The 18,546-nt window shown below is 40.0% G+C and overlaps 1 protein-coding gene across 1 annotated transcript in view; it reads right to left on the minus strand.

Moving 5' to 3' along the window:
- The window catches only part of LOC112151547 (rho GTPase-activating protein 21), a 51,911-nt gene that overhangs the window by 1,860 nt on the left and 31,505 nt on the right, over positions 1-18,546 (minus strand). The window contains exons 9-24 of the mRNA XM_024280527.2: positions 11,492-11,638; positions 11,304-11,403; positions 9,611-9,647; positions 9,322-9,441; positions 8,947-9,246; positions 6,549-6,613; positions 6,337-6,485; positions 6,112-6,254; positions 5,879-6,037; positions 4,586-4,664; positions 4,441-4,514; positions 4,283-4,372; positions 4,081-4,206; positions 3,962-4,003; positions 2,810-2,915; positions 114-155 (exon numbers count right to left, since the gene is read on the minus strand). Coding sequence (XP_024136295.1) covers positions 114-155; positions 2,810-2,915; positions 3,962-4,003; positions 4,081-4,206; positions 4,283-4,372; positions 4,441-4,514; positions 4,586-4,664; positions 5,879-6,037; positions 6,112-6,254; positions 6,337-6,485; positions 6,549-6,613; positions 8,947-9,246; positions 9,322-9,441; positions 9,611-9,647; positions 11,304-11,403; positions 11,492-11,638 — 1,779 coding nt within the window. The remainder of the gene's footprint in view (positions 1-113; positions 156-2,809; positions 2,916-3,961; positions 4,004-4,080; positions 4,207-4,282; positions 4,373-4,440; positions 4,515-4,585; positions 4,665-5,878; positions 6,038-6,111; positions 6,255-6,336; positions 6,486-6,548; positions 6,614-8,946; positions 9,247-9,321; positions 9,442-9,610; positions 9,648-11,303; positions 11,404-11,491; positions 11,639-18,546) is intronic.

The following is an 18,546-nucleotide window of genomic DNA, read 5'->3' on the forward strand; positions in this document are numbered from 1 at the left end:
CGTTCCCGCCGCTCATCACAACATGCACGCGCTTCTACTTTACAGTCTGGAGGCTTTCATCTGTCTGACGTTAGCTTAACTTGATCATTTGACTCCGCCTACTTCCGCCTTCTCTTCACTCACCTTTGATTTAGCAGAGTCACTAGCCGGAGAATCTGCGGAGAAAAAACGGGAGAAGGTCACGTTAGGAGGTCACAGATGAAGGGGGAGGAGCTACACGGAGGGGGAGGAGACGTTGATGAGGTGGGAGCACAGGTGAAGACAGGCCATGCTGCACACAGACGGCGAGCTGCGCTTCTACCTGCAGGTCAGACGCACCTGAGCGTGACGTCAGAGCGCCGCACGGCGCCTCAGAGCGGCGAGCAGCCAGAGCGCAGAACGCTAACGAGTTCCTCGTTTCCTTTACGGGAGTTTCTCTCCTCAAACCAGAAAATCCACATTTTTAACCTAAATTATAAATAATTTAAATTAAAAGTTTAATTCTAAAACTAGAAACTCGATCCAGAAGTTCTGACAGTTTCTGCTTTAAACAAAATTAGATAAAAAAATATTTATTTTACTTTTTAATGATTCAAGTCTGAATAAACTGTTTAACCAATATTTTATTTTGAAGAACACGTCTTTAACATTTTTATGTATTTATTTTATATTTACGCTCTTCTTGATTATTCAGTTTTTCTTGACTTTAATTCAATTTATTTAATTCTTTAACTTTAATTCTTTGTAGTCATATCGTCTGTGAAAACATAAACCCTTTTTATCTTTTTAAATAAAGCTGATAAATCAACAGCTTTCTGTTTCCATCCACAGAGTTTAGTCGGTTTTGACTTAAATCTTAAATAAAATAAACTAAAATCAATAACTGATCATCAATGTTTTTCTCATCTCTGTTTTCTCGTTAGGTTTGAAATGTTAGTTTAATCATTTATTTATTCATGTTTTGTGGGTCTCTGGGCTTTTTAAAACAGTACTCCTTTAGATTTTAATAAAAAACCTTTAAGAGAATCAAATAAATAAATTAAATATTATTGTGTATTGAGAGGTTTTAAAACACATTTCTTAAATTATTTTTGCTTTATTAATTTTTAAATTATTAACTTTAGTAACTTCTATGGTTTTATGGGTCAGTTTTACTTTAAGATGCAAAAATAAATCTATATATTATATTTATATAAATAGTAAAAAAAACTTTAATCCAAAGAACCAACAAATCAAACCGATAGAAATCACTTACATTTTCCTGTAGTATAGAAAGTAGAATCAGAATTTGTATCATTACTGGACAAATGAGGGTCACATGACTGGAGGGGGAGGAGTCTGAAATCCATGAATGATTTTAATTCTGTTGATTTTTAAAGTTATTTTATTAAATCGGGTCCAAACCGACACCAGAAATGACGTAATTTAAACCATTTCAGAATAAAAAATAAAATATTTAAAAATTTAAATGTTGTTGAAATCAAAGTTCCTGACAAAAACTAAAATTTAGTCTTTTCTTTTCATGAAGGTGCAGCCAGGAAGTTGTTGTAGCTCAAAGTTAAATTAATTCGTCTGACAGTAAATTATTATAAAAGAAAAACTTCACAAAACAAAAAGACGATAAATTCTGTGAGGCTGAAAATGACAGGAAGTGATTGATTTTGGATTTCCTCTTGAACTTGTTTGTACCAGATGTTTGGAATTTAAGTTTTTTGTATAAATGCTTTCAATTTATATTTTACATTTTTAAAACTTTTGAAATAAACGTTTAAAACTGTAATGTAAAGTTTTTAATGATTAAGAAATTATTTTTTTCATTTTTTTTTACTTCAATTTTTGAGAGAAACATAAAAAACACACAAACAACAAATTCTCGACTGGCGACTGGTGGATTCACAGACAAGACGAAGTGAAGAGCACAGAGTTGCCATGGCGACAGGATGAGGACAGGAAGTGATGGAGGGCAGAAATGGCGTGGAGGTGACGGGGGTCACAGAGGGGCGAGCTTTGTGCAGGAGGACGCTACATGAGAGAGGCAGAGTGCGAGCGAAGGAAGGCGAGACGGGCCGTCTCTTCTGTGACCACTTCAGTGTGTGTGTGAGGAAGCCCCGCCCCCTGAACCCCCCACGGTAACACATGACGGCACGATGCAGGCGCACAGACGTAGGAACCGTACCGTGCCGCCTCTCCTGTCGGCCAGCGTGTAGGACAGTGAGGAGAGACAGCGGAGAGGCGTTCAGACAGAAGCACCCGCACCAGCCTGACAGTCAGGTGCGGCGTGGGGCGGCGTACAGTACCGTGCGGCCGCCGCAGGAACGCCGCTTTGGCTCTAACAGATCTGCGGGTTCCTGCAGACTAGGCAGCTACACTGCGGGCAACAATCCTCCTTCTTCCTACAGTTCCAGCTCATCACAGACATTATAGAGTCCATCAGTGACATCACGGCGTGATAGACTCCTCCCACTTGGCCTGTGTCAAGATCAGTATGTGTGAATGGTGGGAAAGCCGTTAGGACACCCGACAGAGCCTCACTAGAGAGAGGAATCAGAGGTGGCCCTTCACTGGAAAACATCTATTGGTGAGAACACGGCGTGTTAGAGCAAAAGGGGGCGGGGTCAGCCAGAACAGGAAGCTCTGGAGGGGAGGGACATCCGCCGTCTGCTTAGGGAGGAGCTTAAAGCAAAGCCAGACAACCTGCTGCATCTTTCAGGGATGCAGGAACATTGTCTGCTTCAGCCAGCTGGGGGCGGGGCTTAGCAGAGGAAGCAAAAGGAAGCCTCAGGAAGCATCATCAACGTGAACGGCGGGGGGGCGTGACCCCCACGGTTACCTGACACTTCGCCCTGCGACGCTCCGGTGCGGCCGATGTTGGTGAGCAGGTGGTCGATGTTGGGGACGGGCTGAGACTCCACAGCGCTCTCCTCCCGCGAAACCGTCTGGAGACACGGAGGAGAGTTCAAAGCGAGGAGCGGCGGGCGCCGCCAGGAGGTCGACGCTCAAACGGAGAGCATCGAGTTAACTCGATGGAAAACATCCAGAGATGTTTGTGCCACCATATTTCAAACAAAAGTCACAGAGATACAAATGTCATAAACTGAAAACAAAACGTCTTAAGAATAAAACTTCATAATTATAAATGAAAATATTAAATATTTGCTTCAAAAAATATTTTTGTGCTAACAATACAAATGTTTTCAGATGCGATGTTGCTCATCTCGCTTTCTCCATATCCGAAAATGGTGCCACCAGTTAGTAACCAAAATTCTGTTTTTTTTTACTTCAAATTTTAGAAAAAAAAATTCAGTTTGGTGCGCACTAGATGGTAACTGGAGAACACCTGGTTAGTAACCCGAATTCTTTTTTAGACTTCAGTTCTTACAAAATCAGTTACCATCAGGTGCGCATCAGATGGTAACTAGAAAAAAAAAAGTTTTTTTTAATTCAATATTTAGAAAACATTTTTTTTTTCAGTTACTATCTGGTGTTCCACTAGTTATTAACCCGAATTTTTTCTAAAAATTTAATTTAAATTTTTTTTTATGTAAAGTAACCAGAAATAAAATATTACTTAAATGTTAAGATACATTTATTGATTTTATTTTTTCTATGTCCTTTGAGGGGCTCCACAGATTTTTCATTCACTTTGAGCTGATCCTGGTTTAACTTCATACAATCATCCAGAAAGTACATCACAAAAGTAAGAGCTTTTCATCTAAAGGACAGAGATGCTGCTTAAACCTGGTCTGGTTTAGAAAATCTAAAACTAAAGGAAGCTGAACTCAGAAAATTCAAAGTGGAACACTAAAATTCATAAATACATTTTCCTTAAACTTTTTTAACAGCTTTACAGATCAAATCTGTTCAGAATAAAATGTTCCTACAAAGATGTAAAGTTTTATTTTTTCCTCCATTTCTGGTTTCATACTTTATCATTGTTGAACATTAATCAACAGATTAAACTGCGGCATCTGCCTGAACTCACCACCGGATCTCCGTTCCCGTCGTCTGTGAAGAACCAGTCGTACTAGAAAAGAGCAGAAATCATCAGAGTTCTGCTGCTGCTTTCATGGGAGGACGAGTCCTGACGGATCTGCAGCTCACGCTCTGAATCAGCGTCTCCACGATCCGGTACTGGTCCGGCATGTGGGTCACCATGTGGGTCATGTTGTCCTCCGTGGTCCGGACCAGAGTGGGGCCGAACACGATGGCGAGGTTCCTCGGTTCCATCTGAACAGAAATGAAACATTTTCGGTTTTTGCTGCAGTTTGAGTCCAAACAAAACCAGCAGAAAAACAGTAAAAACCTTGTTTTTCTCAGAGTTTTCAGCGACGGTCTTCAGATGAGCGGACAGGAACTTGAGCGTCTCGTAGTGATGGTCCGGTAACTCGTGCAGCTGCGGGTCAACAACACGTCTGAGGTTCTGCTCAGGTTCTGGTTATAAAGACAGAAAGTTCTGCTCACCAGCCTCTTCAGAACTTTCAGCCTCTCCACCGGGTCTTCGATCCTGTTGGCATCGATGAAGTCCGCGTACCTCCCTGCAGCGCAGCGTCACAGTCAGCATCAGCTGTAACTCCCAGCTTACCCACAAGGTGGCGACTCCACTCACTGTTGGTGAACAGCGGTTCTGGAAGTTTACGGAAGAAGGACTTGAGTAAGCTGCTGATCACGTTCAGGTCCTTCCATTTCTGTGAAGAAACAAAGACATTTCAGGGATGGAGTTCTGTCTGCGGCTCCTAAAAAACAGTTTTTAGTTTGGTTTAAAGTAGAGCTGCCACAAACGATTATTTTAATAGTCGACTAATCAGGTCATGTGCAAACTGGATGTAAAACACACATCTAAACCATCCTTAGAGTTAAACTAACTAAAAAACTAGATATATAGCATCACCTGCAATAATGCTATTGTGAATGCTGAAGCTGAATTTGGCAGCTTAAGATGCTAAAATTGATAGCTAAAAACGCTGAAGCTGAAAGCTAGCTAAAATTCCAGATAAATGCCAAATTAGCCTATAAAACTGAAAAAAACACCTTAGCCAAAACAGCTAACATGTAGCTTAAAAAATAGCTGAACTTCAAAATACCCTAAAAAATCTTTTAAAAAAGCCTAAATTAGCTAAATCAGCTAGCATGCAGCTGAAATATTATCTAAATGCAAAAATGGACAAAAAAGCCTAAATTAGCTAAATCAGCTAGCATATAGCTGAAATATTAGCTAAACTCAGAAGTTGTCTGAAATAGCTGAATTTAGCAGCTGAATGTGCTGAAATTGATAGCTAAAAACACTGAAGTTGATGGCTGAAATCGATGAAGCTAATAGCTGAAAATGCTGAAGCTAATAGCCAGCGAAAACATTAGCTAAATGTCAAATTAGCCTATTAGGAAAAAAAAACATAGGTTAGCCAAAACAGCTAGCATATAGCTTAAAAAATAGCTAATCTTTAAAATTGACAAAAAAAGTTTAAATTAACTAAAACTGCTAGCATGTAGCTTAAAGAATAACTATACTTTAAAATACCGTGAAAAAAAGCCTAACTTAGCTAAAACAGCAAACATGTAGCTTAAAAATAGCTGAACTTCAAACTACCCAAAAAAACTTTTCCAAAAGCCAAAATTAGCTAAAACCGCTCGCATGTAGCTTAAAGGATAGCTATATTTTAAAACACCCTAAAAAAAAGCCTAAATTAGCAAAAATAGCTAGCATGTAGCTGAAATATTATCTAAATTTCAAAACAGCCTAAAAAACCTTAAAAAAAAGCCAAAATAGTTCATAAAGCTAGCAGAATGCCATTATGACTTCCAACTTTACTACACTCTGACTCCATATAATAAGTAACGACTAATCGACTATTAGATTTCAATAGTCCCTTAGTCGATCAGTAATGGCGGCAGGTCTACTCACGTCGTCCTGCACGTCGATGTCGCTCACGCCCTTGTTGTTCAGCTCCTCCTGCATGTTGGAGATGGCGGCGTTGTTGCCGGGGACTCTGTAGATGCCGGTGTACTCCAGACCTCTCTCCTCCACCAGCTTGCAGCAAACCTCCACAATCAGAGGCACAAACTGGAACACAGAGAGAGACGCTTTAAGAGGGGTCGCCATGGCGCCCTGAGGCTCCGCCTTCTCGTCTGCTCCACCTTGTTGGTGTGTGCCGGAGGACAGTCGTCTAACCGAACTCCGAAGGTGACGCCTGCGGACGGCTTCTTCTCGAACGGCTTCCTCATGAGTCCCGGGAGGCCTTTCCTCCACGTCCCTTTATCCTTGGGGGGGCTGGTGTCGTCTGCAGGCGTGGAGGGGAGACAGAAGAGCATCATGAAGACACGGAGAGCTCCAGAACCCTCTCAGAGGTAAACCCGCCGTGCCTTTGAGCATGCTCCTCTTCTCCACGTCAGCTTTGGGGGATTGAGGACTTGGAGTTTTGCCGTCTCCTTTTCCTCCCAGCAGCGTCTGTCTGATGCTCAGCGACTGGCGAGACGTTCTGGGCGAGGGTTCGCTCTTGCTGCCTGTTGGGCTACAAACACAAACTCGTTAGAACTTAGCGGCTCCACAGTCGACCCCCCCACCCGGAGCTTACCTCATCAGGGTGTTGTACTCCTTGATTTTCCTGCTGATGAGGTCATGGCTGCTGAAGACGGCGCTCTGAGGAGGTCGGAGGAGTTATAGGGTCAGCGTAAGATTTTACAGACAGATTGTAAGGTTAACCAGATAACCATGAAGGTCATTGGTAACCACGGCTAACAACAGATAACCATGAGCAACCACAGGTGAACACGGGAGCCATTGATTACCTGTGGTAACTACCAGAATCACGTGTAGCTACAGGTAATCATGGGGACCACAGGAAATCAAAGGAAGCATGGGTAACCAAAGGAACCATGGGTAACAGTAGGTAACTAGCCAAATCACGGGTAACCATATGTAACCATGGAAACCATCAGTAACTATGGGCAATCACAAGGTGGGCTACGGTAATCGCAGAAACCATACCTGAACCATGTGTAATCATAGGTAACCTTGGTAACGACAGGTATCAATGGGAACTACTGGTAAATCTTAACCACCTGAACCATGGGTAACCATGGAAACCACAGGCAAGTTTGGGTACCCACTGGTACCACAGGTAACCATGGGAACCACAAGTAACCACAGTGACCCTGGGTAACCGTAGATAACTTTCCACATCACAAGCAATCACATGTAACCATGGAAACCACCAATAACTTTGGATGACCATAGAAACCACAGATAATGGTAACTACCACAACCATGTGTAACCACAGGTAATTATGGGAACTACAGTTAATTTCGGGGATCCTGGGTAACCACAGGTAACAATCCACATCACAGGTAACCACAAGTAACCATGGAAACCACCAGTGACTTTGGGTGACCACATGAACCACAGACAAGCCCAGGTTATCACAGAAACCAATGGTAACTACCAGAACCATGTGTAACCACAGGTAGTCATGGGAAACCGTAGATAACTACCATAACAATGGGTAACCATGGAACCCACAGGTAACCTCTACCTTATCAGTGTGGACTGAAGGCTCTTCATAAAAAATGTATGATAATGTTTTCTACATGTTCTTTAATAAATAAAACTGATTCTGTTTTGATTGTTTCCCAAACATTTCAACTTTTTGTATTTGACCTTAAAAGCTCTTTATTTTGCTTTTTTCCATATTGTTTTAGGATTGCCAGCAGAATTAACATGGTTTTTGTTGCAGATGTTTAATAGAATAATAGTAAAAACAAAACATTTAGAAATAAAACTCTGAAGAGAAAACAACAAAAAAGAAGGAAAAACAGGAAAAATCAGCTTTTTCTAAGGAACATTTTCAGGCAGCACTAGAGCAGGGCGTCCAAACTGAAGCTTATTTCAATTCTTTATCATGAATTCTTCACTACAGCAGAAGGAGAAGTAGTGCACACACCTGAGCTCACACGGCAGTGAGTGAGAACAGGTGAACCACCTGCTCTCTCCTCACATCATGTGGTGTTTTGGGGGGAACGTTTGGACGCCCCGGCACTAAAGCTTCAAGTCTCTAAATGCAGAAGGAAGAAGCGCTCACTAACTACCTACAACAGATGTCCAGAAGATGCTCTCACCTGTTTGTAGTACGAGAGCGAGACGCTCTTGTGGGTTGATGAGAAGAATAACTTGTTTTAAAAAGTTTCCATCAGGATTTAGTTTTCTATAGAGGTTACGTTTGGATTTAATATGAATATTTGAAGAGTTCTGAAATATATTTATAGATGACGTCACCTCAGTATGAAGTGATCTTTGAGCCACCAGATTGAGAACAAAAGTTTTGAGATCAAAATATATTAAATTGCAAACAAAATGCTAAATTTAAAAAAATAAATAAGGACGATTTTAAATGTTTTCTTTCAAAATACCTTTTAGTGTTTGCAACACAAATATTTATTTTGAAAAAGAAAAATATTTAGAAAGCAATTATTTCATTTTTCAATTTTCAATTTTTAAAGTTTTGTTTTTTTCTTCAAATTGGCTATTTGGGTCTCAAAACTATGACTTTTTTGGTGGCGCAAAGCCCCGCCCCCACGTAAAATTAGGCTCATCTCAGCAGCAAAAACTCAAAGATCAGAAATGAAACTGAAAACAGAAAACAAGTGAAAATTCCAAACAGCAGCTGTTACAAATGGATGCTTTTTGGTGATTTTTACATTTATAGTGTTTTTATTCAAGTTTTTCTGTTTTTTTTTTTCAAAAAATTGTCACATTTTCTTTTTTTTTTTCAAATTGTCAAAATTTTAAGTTTTTTTTAATTTTTATTTTCATTTTCAAAATTTTTTTTTTTTTTTTCAAATGTACAATTTTTTTTTTCAGTTACAATGTCTATTTTTCAAGTTTTCAATCTCTTTTTTCGTTCACTTTAAGCTGGTCCTGATTTGACCCCAGATTCGGCTCCGCCCCTCTGGATCTGGACGGACGCTCCTCTTACCTCCTCATCCAGGTGGCTGTTCTCCTGGATGACCCTGATCCAGGCCAGCATGTCCTCGCGGTCCTCGGCCTGGAACAGGTACTCGCAGTCGGACGTGGTCAGCCGCAGGACGTTCTTCCTCTTGGTGTCGCTGTAGGAGATGTCGATCAGACAGGCCTTGATGCTGATCTGCAGCGGCTCCTCCGCCGTCTGGCAGCTGGCGTGAGCTTGTCCCTCTTTTCTGTCCTTGTAAAGGCAGAGGCCGTGACCCCTCAGCACGGCGTACACCTGCTTCCACGGCCGCATGCCTCCTCCCACACGCTGAGCGACACAAACGCAGAGATGGAATTCACCTGCGTGGACTCTTAGATGGGTTGGGGCTGAGCGGGAACTCACCTTTCCCTTGTCTGTGTGAAGCTGCTTGAAATGCAGGAAACCCTCTTTGGTGGCGTCGCAGAAGACGTCGGACGACGAGTCTCCCCGGGAGCCGGAATCCTCCGAGGAGCGGTCTATCGCCTGCAGCGCATCAGACAAACACAGGCGCTCAAACACGTAAACGTAGTTCCAGGACACATTCACTTATGAGAGTGAGCAGTTTGGCTTCTGGGCCACCCAGAGCTGAACAGGAAGTGATGCGAAAGGAGGCGGGAAGAGCCGGCACTCCGCCGGGCTCTGGATAACTTACCTTCCTCAAACCTTTCAGGCCTGGTATCAAAGATCTCCTAAACACAAGGAAAGGATGGAGTTACAAGCATGAATGCATTTATGAGAAACCAGTCATTTGAACTCCAGAGAAAAAAACGTTTAAAACAAAACATCTGGATTTGTTTTCAGGTCGAGCGGGAACATCTCTGGATTTCTGGGAGCAAAAGCTCATGGGCCAAAAAAAAAGTGATTTTGATCTAAAAAAAAACAGTTTGTTGTTCTCAAATGAAATAAAGACTAAAAGTGAAGCTGAATTTGCTGGTTAGAAGCACAAAATGAAGAAATGAGCAAATATTAACAGTGAAAAAGTAATTTTTTTTTTGTTATTAAACTTCTATCGCTCAGTTTTTATTTAAGTTTCTGAATCAATGAACTGAAACTAAATAGTTGATTACTAATCATTCACATTAAAGTGATTCTCCTGCAACAAAACTTTAAATATATTCATATAATATGTTTTCATCTTTATAGTAATTTTCAAAAAAATTGCTAATATTTTAGAAACATGCTAAAGTTTTTGGTTATTTTTTTTATCTACTGAGGTTCTTATAGGCTAATTTAGAGTTTAGCTTCTATTTTAGCAACGTGCTAAAGTTTTTGACTAATTTAGTTTACGGAGGAATTTTAGACTGCTTTGGAGTTTAGCTAATATTTAAGCAATGAGTTAGCTTTTTTTTCCTATTTGGTTAATTTGGCATCTACTGAGGTTTTATGCTAATTTGGAGTTCAGCTAATATTTTAGCAACATGCTAATGTTTTGCCTAATTTGTTATCTACTGGAGTTTTTTAGGCTAATTTGGAGTTTAGCTAATATCAGATACATGCCAACATTTCTGAATAATTTGTTTTATAAGCTAATTAAGATTTTAGCTTTTATTTTAGCAACATGCTAACATTTTTGACTAATTTAGTTTACTAGGAGGGTTTAGGGTATTTTGGAGTTTAGCTAGTATTTAAGTAGTGTGCTAGCTTTTTTGGCTAATCTGGCATCTACTGAGATTTTTTTTATGCTAATTTGGAATTTAGCTTCTGTTTTAGCAACATGCTAACACGTTTGGCTAATAAAGTTTCGGAGGAATTTTTGGCTATTTTGGAGTTTAGCTTTTATTTTAGACATATTCTAGCTTTTTTGGCTCATTTGGCATTTACTAAGGTTTTTTGGGCTAATTTGGAGTTTAGCTCATATTTAAGCAACACATTAAATGTTTTTGCAAAAGACCCTTGACGCTGCTGCCTAACTGGGTCCCTGTCCCCTTCAAGTACAGGGTTGTGTCAGGAAGGGCATCCGGCGTCGAAACTCTGCCAAATCACTGATGTGACCCAAAAATGGGATAAGCCGAAAGGTGAAGAAGAAGAAGGGATTTTTAAGCAATTTTACAACAAATTTTTCAGCACAAATAGCACATAGCTTTTGCATTTTCAGCAAATCCCTTCAACAATTAAAGCAAATTGCGTTTCCCTTTTCAGCAAAAAGCATTCACACTAACATTATCGCAGGTAATTTAATTTCTCTGGTTTGATCTGTGAGGATCCTGATCTCCTTAAAGCCGCTGGGACACCAGATCACCTTCAGAACCGACATCGAAGGTACTCAGGAACCATCTGGTAAAGTCGTGGCTCCTATTATTCCTCACGAGTAAAACATACACACGTTTTGTCCATGAAGAACTCACCCTCTGCCGTCGTGATAGTTGTCCAGACCTTCGTCGTACGACTTGGACCGCTCGGTTTTAGAACCCGAATCTGACTCGACAATTGTGAGACGGAAAGAATCTATTAAAAGAGGATCAAACAGTCACGTGAACTCTTCCTTTCATCTGCCGAGCGATGTTTCTATGCTCTTCCAGAAGATTGACGGTACCTTGGTCGTGTGACAGCTGGCGGCGAATGAGCGGCGAGGAGGAGGTGGGGCTGGGCGGGATGGTGGTGATGGCGGGCGTCCCGCAGATGACCACGGAGGCGGGGATGTGCGTGCTGTCCAGGTCGAGGCTGGGACTGGAGGGTTCGTCTGAGGGCAGAAATGTGGCGTGAGGATGAAGACCAGCAGCTGAGAGCAGAGCTGTCACAGGAAACAAGTTCAAACGCTGCCGAAGGTCCATTCACAGACTCTGACACTATTTCCAGAAACATCCGAGCTTTTCGTGAAACACATTTCTCTAGTTGAAGTTATCGAAAACCTGTGACCTTTTTTTGTTTGTTTTATTTCTATATTGTTTGCGTTTTATTAAATTTGTATTCGTCTTCTGTTCACACCTGGTTCTACATTATGACAGAATTCTTCACTGTTGGAGTTTTTTTTAAGCTATTCAAATGTATTTATAAAACATTTTACATATAAAAAAAACAAAACTTCAAAGTTCTGTAGAAGAGAAAACACATCACAAAACCAGAATTCTCTCTGCGTACATAAAAAACCTGATAAAAAGGGAAAATCACAGCAGAATTGACACAGAATAAAAGATTTCAGACAATGTCTATCAGCATGTGCACACTTAAAAGAAGAAGTTCTGTTAAAAAAAAGAAAAGTTAAACTTTTTAGATGTTACCACAGAGATCACCAAATCAGATGGATCAGATTGCAGGGCCAGAAAAACTAAGCTAACGGCTAAACAGCTTTTCTGTCCGAGTCCTCCTCAGGCCGGAGCTTCACCACAAGACTTCTGAGACACTCAAAGAATTCTTGATATTCACAGAAACAAACAAAAAACATTCAAAAAGTCTGAAGTTTAAGCAGAAAAAACGTTCAAATCAAACGTTTAAGTCCTGATTAAGATATGAGTCACGCTTTGAGGATCTTAAACTTTTAACAAACACTGACGAATGTTCGGATTTATGAGCCAAATATGGAGAAAAGGCTCAACTGTCTCATTGATATATGAAGCACGGTGGTGGGAGTATCATGGTTTGTTGTTGCAGCATTTCAACAGAGTAAATGTAGCCTTTTCTTTGCAAATTATTTTTGTGAACAGAAAGCAGAAGAACATGAGAAGATTCTCCAAACGTAGAAGATCACACGGGTTATTCCGACTCAGGAGAAGAGAAGTTGGAGTGAGAGGAAACTAAAACCTCGTTTCAACTAGTTTGGCTAATTTAGGATTTTTTTCAGTTTTTTAGACTATTTTTGGGTTTAGCTAATATTCCGGCTACATAGTAGCTATTTTGGCTAACTTAGGCTTTTTTTAAGTTGTTTAGGCTAATTTGGCATTTAACTATTATTTTAGCTGGCTATCGTGTTTTCAGTCATTAGCTTCAGTGAGTTCAGCTATCATTTTAAGCCATCAATTTTAGCATCTTCAGCTATTAGCACTAACATTTTCAGCAGCCAAATTCAGCTCACAGCATTCACACTAGCATTATCGCAGGTAATGCTATATATTTAGTTTTTAGTTAGTTTAAAGCTAATGATGGTTAAGATGCTTACATCCACTTTACACATGACCCAAGGAGTCGACTAATCGGAAAAAGTAATCCCTGATTAGTCAACTAATGAAATAATCATTTGTGGCAGCTCTAATATTACTCAGTTTTTCAGAATAAACATTCTTGCTCTGGTGTCTGTTTTTATTTTAACATGTTCTTGCTAATCATAACTTTCTTTAAGTTATTGAAGGTATAAACCAGCCAATCAGATGCCTCAATAAGAGTGTGTACTGCCCACCGGGCTCACCTCAAACGTTTGATTGACAGATTCTCGGACCAATAACTTCTTGCTAACGTCATCTGGTCCCAAAATGGTGATATCCCTACCGCAGAAAAACGGCGATGGGATTGACTTCATTCCGTTGGAACCAGAGGTCACAGCCTTGTTTTGTCCATCTCCAATTACATCAATGGGTCAAACGGTTGCTGTTGTCGTAATGCCTTCCAGCCAATCAATGTATTTCATCGTGTGACGACAGAAGCTCCGCCCTAACTGGTCTGTTCCACTTTTCTATGGACCTACGAATCAAACCAAAATCTGTACAAATCGATCCGGTTTAATTGGCTCATTTTATAATGGAAATGCTCAAAATACCGTCCTGGTCCTGAAATCACTGATCATTGAGACTCATATTGAATCTCTACACCAACAACAGGTCAGGAATATTTGCCAGTTTTAGGACCTTCACGGACACAAACTTCCAGCACCAGGAGAAGGTGTGATTTCCACCTGCTGTATAAACATTTCAGAGGAGGCCTATAAAACACGGCGATAAAGGAGAGGAGAGCGCCGGTATCCGGCAGGCGCCGTGTTTGCTTCCTGATAAGCTGCGGCGGAGTTTGCGCCCGTCGCTGCGCTGGTAGCTGCATCGGTGCTCCTGTTTCATAAACAGGATGGACTGTCCCTTCATGTCTGATATGAATTATCAGCACGGTGAGAAACAAATGAGGCCTGATCATAAACCTCAGAGGAGCAGCTTTCATGTCCCGTAAAGAGCTTTTCAACAAATAAAGTTTGTAGAAGAATAAAATAACTTCAAGAGAAAACTCTCCTGACTGAGCGCGCTCATTTGTTAAAATGTCTGACTCTCTCTGAGATGTCAAGACGTCAGAACAAAGGAGCTTGTTGAAGAACATTCTGGTTTTTGTAACCTGCAGACGTTACCGTCAGGTTAGCCTTCGTTTGCAGAGCTTCAGGTAAGAGATTTCTTGGCAGGAATCCCACAGACTTCCAGAAAGCAGCTGTAACCCAGAGGAGCCTGCAGCCTCAACCGACTCATGATATTTACTGATGTATGAAGTCTGATACTACAGTCCTCTGGAAGAGTATTTCTTGGTGTAGTTTCCTTTAAATATTCTTCACACTTCAACCGTTTGTTCTGCATAGAAGATTTGGTGGCGGCGCCGTAACATCAAGTATTTCTGAGCTGAATTGCAGTTGCACACACCCACCAGTAGGAGCGTTGGCGCCAAATAAGCAAGAAACTAACCAACCATAGACTGTTATGACTGCTGGGTTTGACGTAAATAAAAAGACAAAAAAAGAAGCTAAACTTCAGACATCTGAAAGTGGATTTTGCTGTATTTTCCTTGAGACTTTTTTAGAATTTTCAGCTAGAATCGCAGCCTTAATGTCAATAAAGGACATTAAATTGAAGTCCAGGCGCTAATATTTTTTAAGCCCTCACAGGGGGTCTAGCTGCGTTTCATCTACGTTCAAACGTGACTGTTGAACAGACAAGGAAAGTTAAAACAGTTGAACTTTGACCAATTAGGGACTCGTATTTGGTGGTTACGTGTGGATAAGATGGATGACGGTTCATGAAATGCCATCCGTTTTTGTTCATGAAGGAGAAATTCATAATCGCGGTTTGTGCCAAAACGGAAATTAAACACATCATAGATCAGAATAGAGCTGTGAAAGAAAACGTCTTGAGCAAGATTCACTAAATTTGCATCAAGCCTTTCCAACTGTGGGTACATGCACTAGTATCAGGTGGCAACAGTCCAGCGTGAACACCGTATGCTAAAAGCACGTTGAAGAACCCTCAGCGCATTCTCGACACATACCTGCTGAGCGTAGGCCAGGTGATAAAACGATAATATTTATCACAATAGAAGTTTTTCTCGATGGGAAATTAGTCTGTCGCGATAGATTTTTATTTTGAAGGGTCCAAAAAACACTTGCTAGTCGCGAGCAAGTGTTTTCTCCTCTTTGGCAAGTAAAAGTCAGAGGTCATCACCACATGGCGAGTAAATGCTTAAATCTAGTTAGTTATGTTAATGAGCTCTTCTTTTGGTGAATTTCGTTTATCATCTGACGTGGCGATTTAGAACCCAATCCTGTCAGATCTGGTGGATAAAGCTGCTTTGATTAATAAAAGGTGTTGATTTTGAGACAGCGCTGTTGTTACACGCTAATGCTATCAAGCTAATGCTAGCTAGCTCTTCCGTGAGTCTCCTTTCTGTCAACACGGACCGGTTTAACGTTGGACATTATTTTCACTGACCATTCTTTAAGACGAGGCAGACCACCTCCAGATTTGGCCCAGCCCCCCAAACACTATCAGAAACACAGATCGAGACCCACATTAATATTTTTCTCCCGTACGTTTTTTGGACATCGATAGATCTTCAGCTCTTTCAGCTATTAAAATATTCAGCTCTTTTTTTGCTAACTTTTTCCACTGTTTTAGCAGTTACTAAGGATTTCTAGGTTATTTTGGAGTTTAGCTAATATTTCTGCTACATGCTAGCTGTTTTGGCTAATTTAGGCTTTTTTCAATCTTTTGGCTAATTCTGAGCTTAGATAATATTTTAGCCTTTGGCTACATTAGAAATGTTACCAGTTTTTTGGCTAATTTGGCATTTAGCGAATATTTCAGATACATGCAAGCTAGTTTGGCTAATCTTGGCTTTTTCTCAGTATTTTAGGCTATTTTGGAGTTTAGCTAATATGTTAGCCTATTACGCTAGCTGTTTTAGCTAAATTAGATTGATTAGATTTGACTAGTTTTTATTATTTTTTGGGGGCTAAAATTTGGTATTTAGCTAATATTTCAGCTATATGCTAGCTGTTTTTGGTCATTTAGAATTTTTTTCAGTTTTTTAGAATAATTTGGCATTTTGCTAATATTTTAGCTACCTATTAGCTTCAGTATTTTCAGCTATCATTGGCATCTTCAGCAGCCACATTCAGCCTACAGCGTTCACACTAGCATTATTGCAGGTAATGTTATATATCTAGTTTTTTAAATGTTTAGTACTTAGTTTTCTATCAAGATTACAGAAATTAATTATTTAGTAAAATTTGGCTATGTGTGACTTTCTGGAAAACCTTAAATGTTTACATTTAGGCTGTGACTGAAAGCACTTTTTCTGTTAGCCTACAGACTGACCCCGGCCTCCCATCAGAGAAGAAAACTGTTGTGTGGCCATTCTCAAGAAAAACGTTTGGGGACCCCTGATCTAAATAACCAACTGTTGAGTACACATTTCTGTTATGAGCCACAGAGCGTTCAAATGTGACAAATATAGTTATTTGATTTATATTGTGATATATATCGTTATCGCACAATATATATTATGCTATATTGTGATATTAAAAAAACCCATATCGCCTAGCCCTATATTCACTTCTGTAGTCGGTGGAGTTTCTCATCCCGTTTCAGGGGGATTGCAACACGGATGTTCCCCACAGCCGGAGACGTGATGTTTTCCACGTGCTCTATCTGAGCCAGCCATGTTCTGTTCCCAGCACCGAATGTTTGCTCGGCCGCTAATGCAAAGCAGTTGTTCCCCTTTGTGATTGCGGCTGTGCATGAAGTCAGACGGCTGCAGGAATGTTCTCATTTCTGGGTTATGTCACACACCATTAGAACGGTTTTCCCCTCTGAACACGGAGAAACATGAGATTTTTGAGGAAGTGTGTCCATCCCTGCGCTGACTGGAGTGTTCCTGCATCATTACAGAACTTCACCAATCCCTTTCACTTTTTATATGACGGGTTTTCTGTCTAGAAGGTAAATGGTTCTGTCCTCATTTCACGGGTCAAGTGGACCCATTTCATACACATTTACTTAAACTGAAGGACTTGTTTAAACAAACTTCCTGGGAATTCCCCCATCAGCACTGGATTCTGTGACGGCTCACAGAGAGTCTTCGACAGCAGAAAAACAGACCTCTTTGTGTGAAAAGCGGAGCAACAATATCAGTTTCTGCTGCATATTTGGGATTATGGGATAACAATCTTAGGCTGTGGTTCATTTGTTGAAATATTTGAGCAGAAACACTTCAGTTTCAGATCCTCTGACATCGTCAACAGTTTGAATTCTGGAAAAAACTGAAAGATTTCAAGAGAAAGTTACGGATTTGAACTTAAATGTGAGACAGGAAACAAACATTTTAAAGAAAGAAACTTTTAAAATTAAAACGTGAAAGGATATTTTTGAACAAAAATAACATCAGACCCGGCCTAATAATCATGTAGACTTTTAAAAGAAAGAGTCCAACTCAAAACCTTACTAGATATGTTTGTCTTCTTTCTTCAATACACTTAAAAGGTTAAAGTTCAAGAGGGATTTACAAACCTGTCTTTAGAAAATACATCCCTAAAGATCGTATTTTAACTTAAATAAGCAAATAAATATGTGCACATTTTGATAGTTTAAGATACAATACTCAAGTTGTTTTTGCAAAGTTTTAAGTACTAAAATAACAATAAATACATTTTTTTTCTTTGTTGTTTCTGCCTCACACACATGTTTCTAAGTACTGCCTGGTTTCTGTCCACACAATTTTTTTCTACCAGAATTTTAACCAGGAAGGGCAACGCATATGTAAGTAAGCTTAGGATGCACCGGGAATTGTGGGAATTTTACAGGTTTTCCACATAAATTACGAGTAAATACTTAAGAGAATCAGTAAAACTGTTCAACTTTAGCTAAAAGAATAATTTTACTACAAATAAAACAAATATTTGCAGTTTTTGCAAAGTTTTAAGTACTAAAATAACAATAAATATATTTTTTTCTTTGTTGTTTCTGCCTCACACACATGTTTCTAAGTACTGCCTGGTTTCTGCCCACACATCCACGAGAATTTTAACCAGGAAGCGAAATTCAGGTTTTCCAGATGAATTATGAGTAAATACTTTTTGTAAAAAACATTCAATTTCTGCAGATGTAAAACATGACATGATTGAAAAACTCGGAAAAAGTCTCGTGAATAAATAATAAAAAGAATCAGCTTCCATCACGCGAGCTGATGCTGCTGAGTAACAATAAATAAAACTAAAACTGCAACGTTCTCCTGTGGAAGCAGCACATTTTCCTGGTTAAAATCCTTCATCCAAACTAGTTCAGCTCAGCAGAGACATTTATCGTGCAGATTTACTGCCTCTTCTCCTCCACAGATCTGTTCTTTCCTCATTAGAGCGTCTTGAAGTTCTGACAGACGCATGTGAGATCCATAAAAATAACATCTCCGTGTTTGTAG

Source organism: Oryzias melastigma, linkage group LG20, assembly GCF_002922805.2.
Source record: "Oryzias melastigma strain HK-1 linkage group LG20, ASM292280v2, whole genome shotgun sequence".
In the NCBI taxonomy this organism is placed as follows: Eukaryota; Metazoa; Chordata; class Actinopteri; order Beloniformes; family Adrianichthyidae; genus Oryzias; species Oryzias melastigma.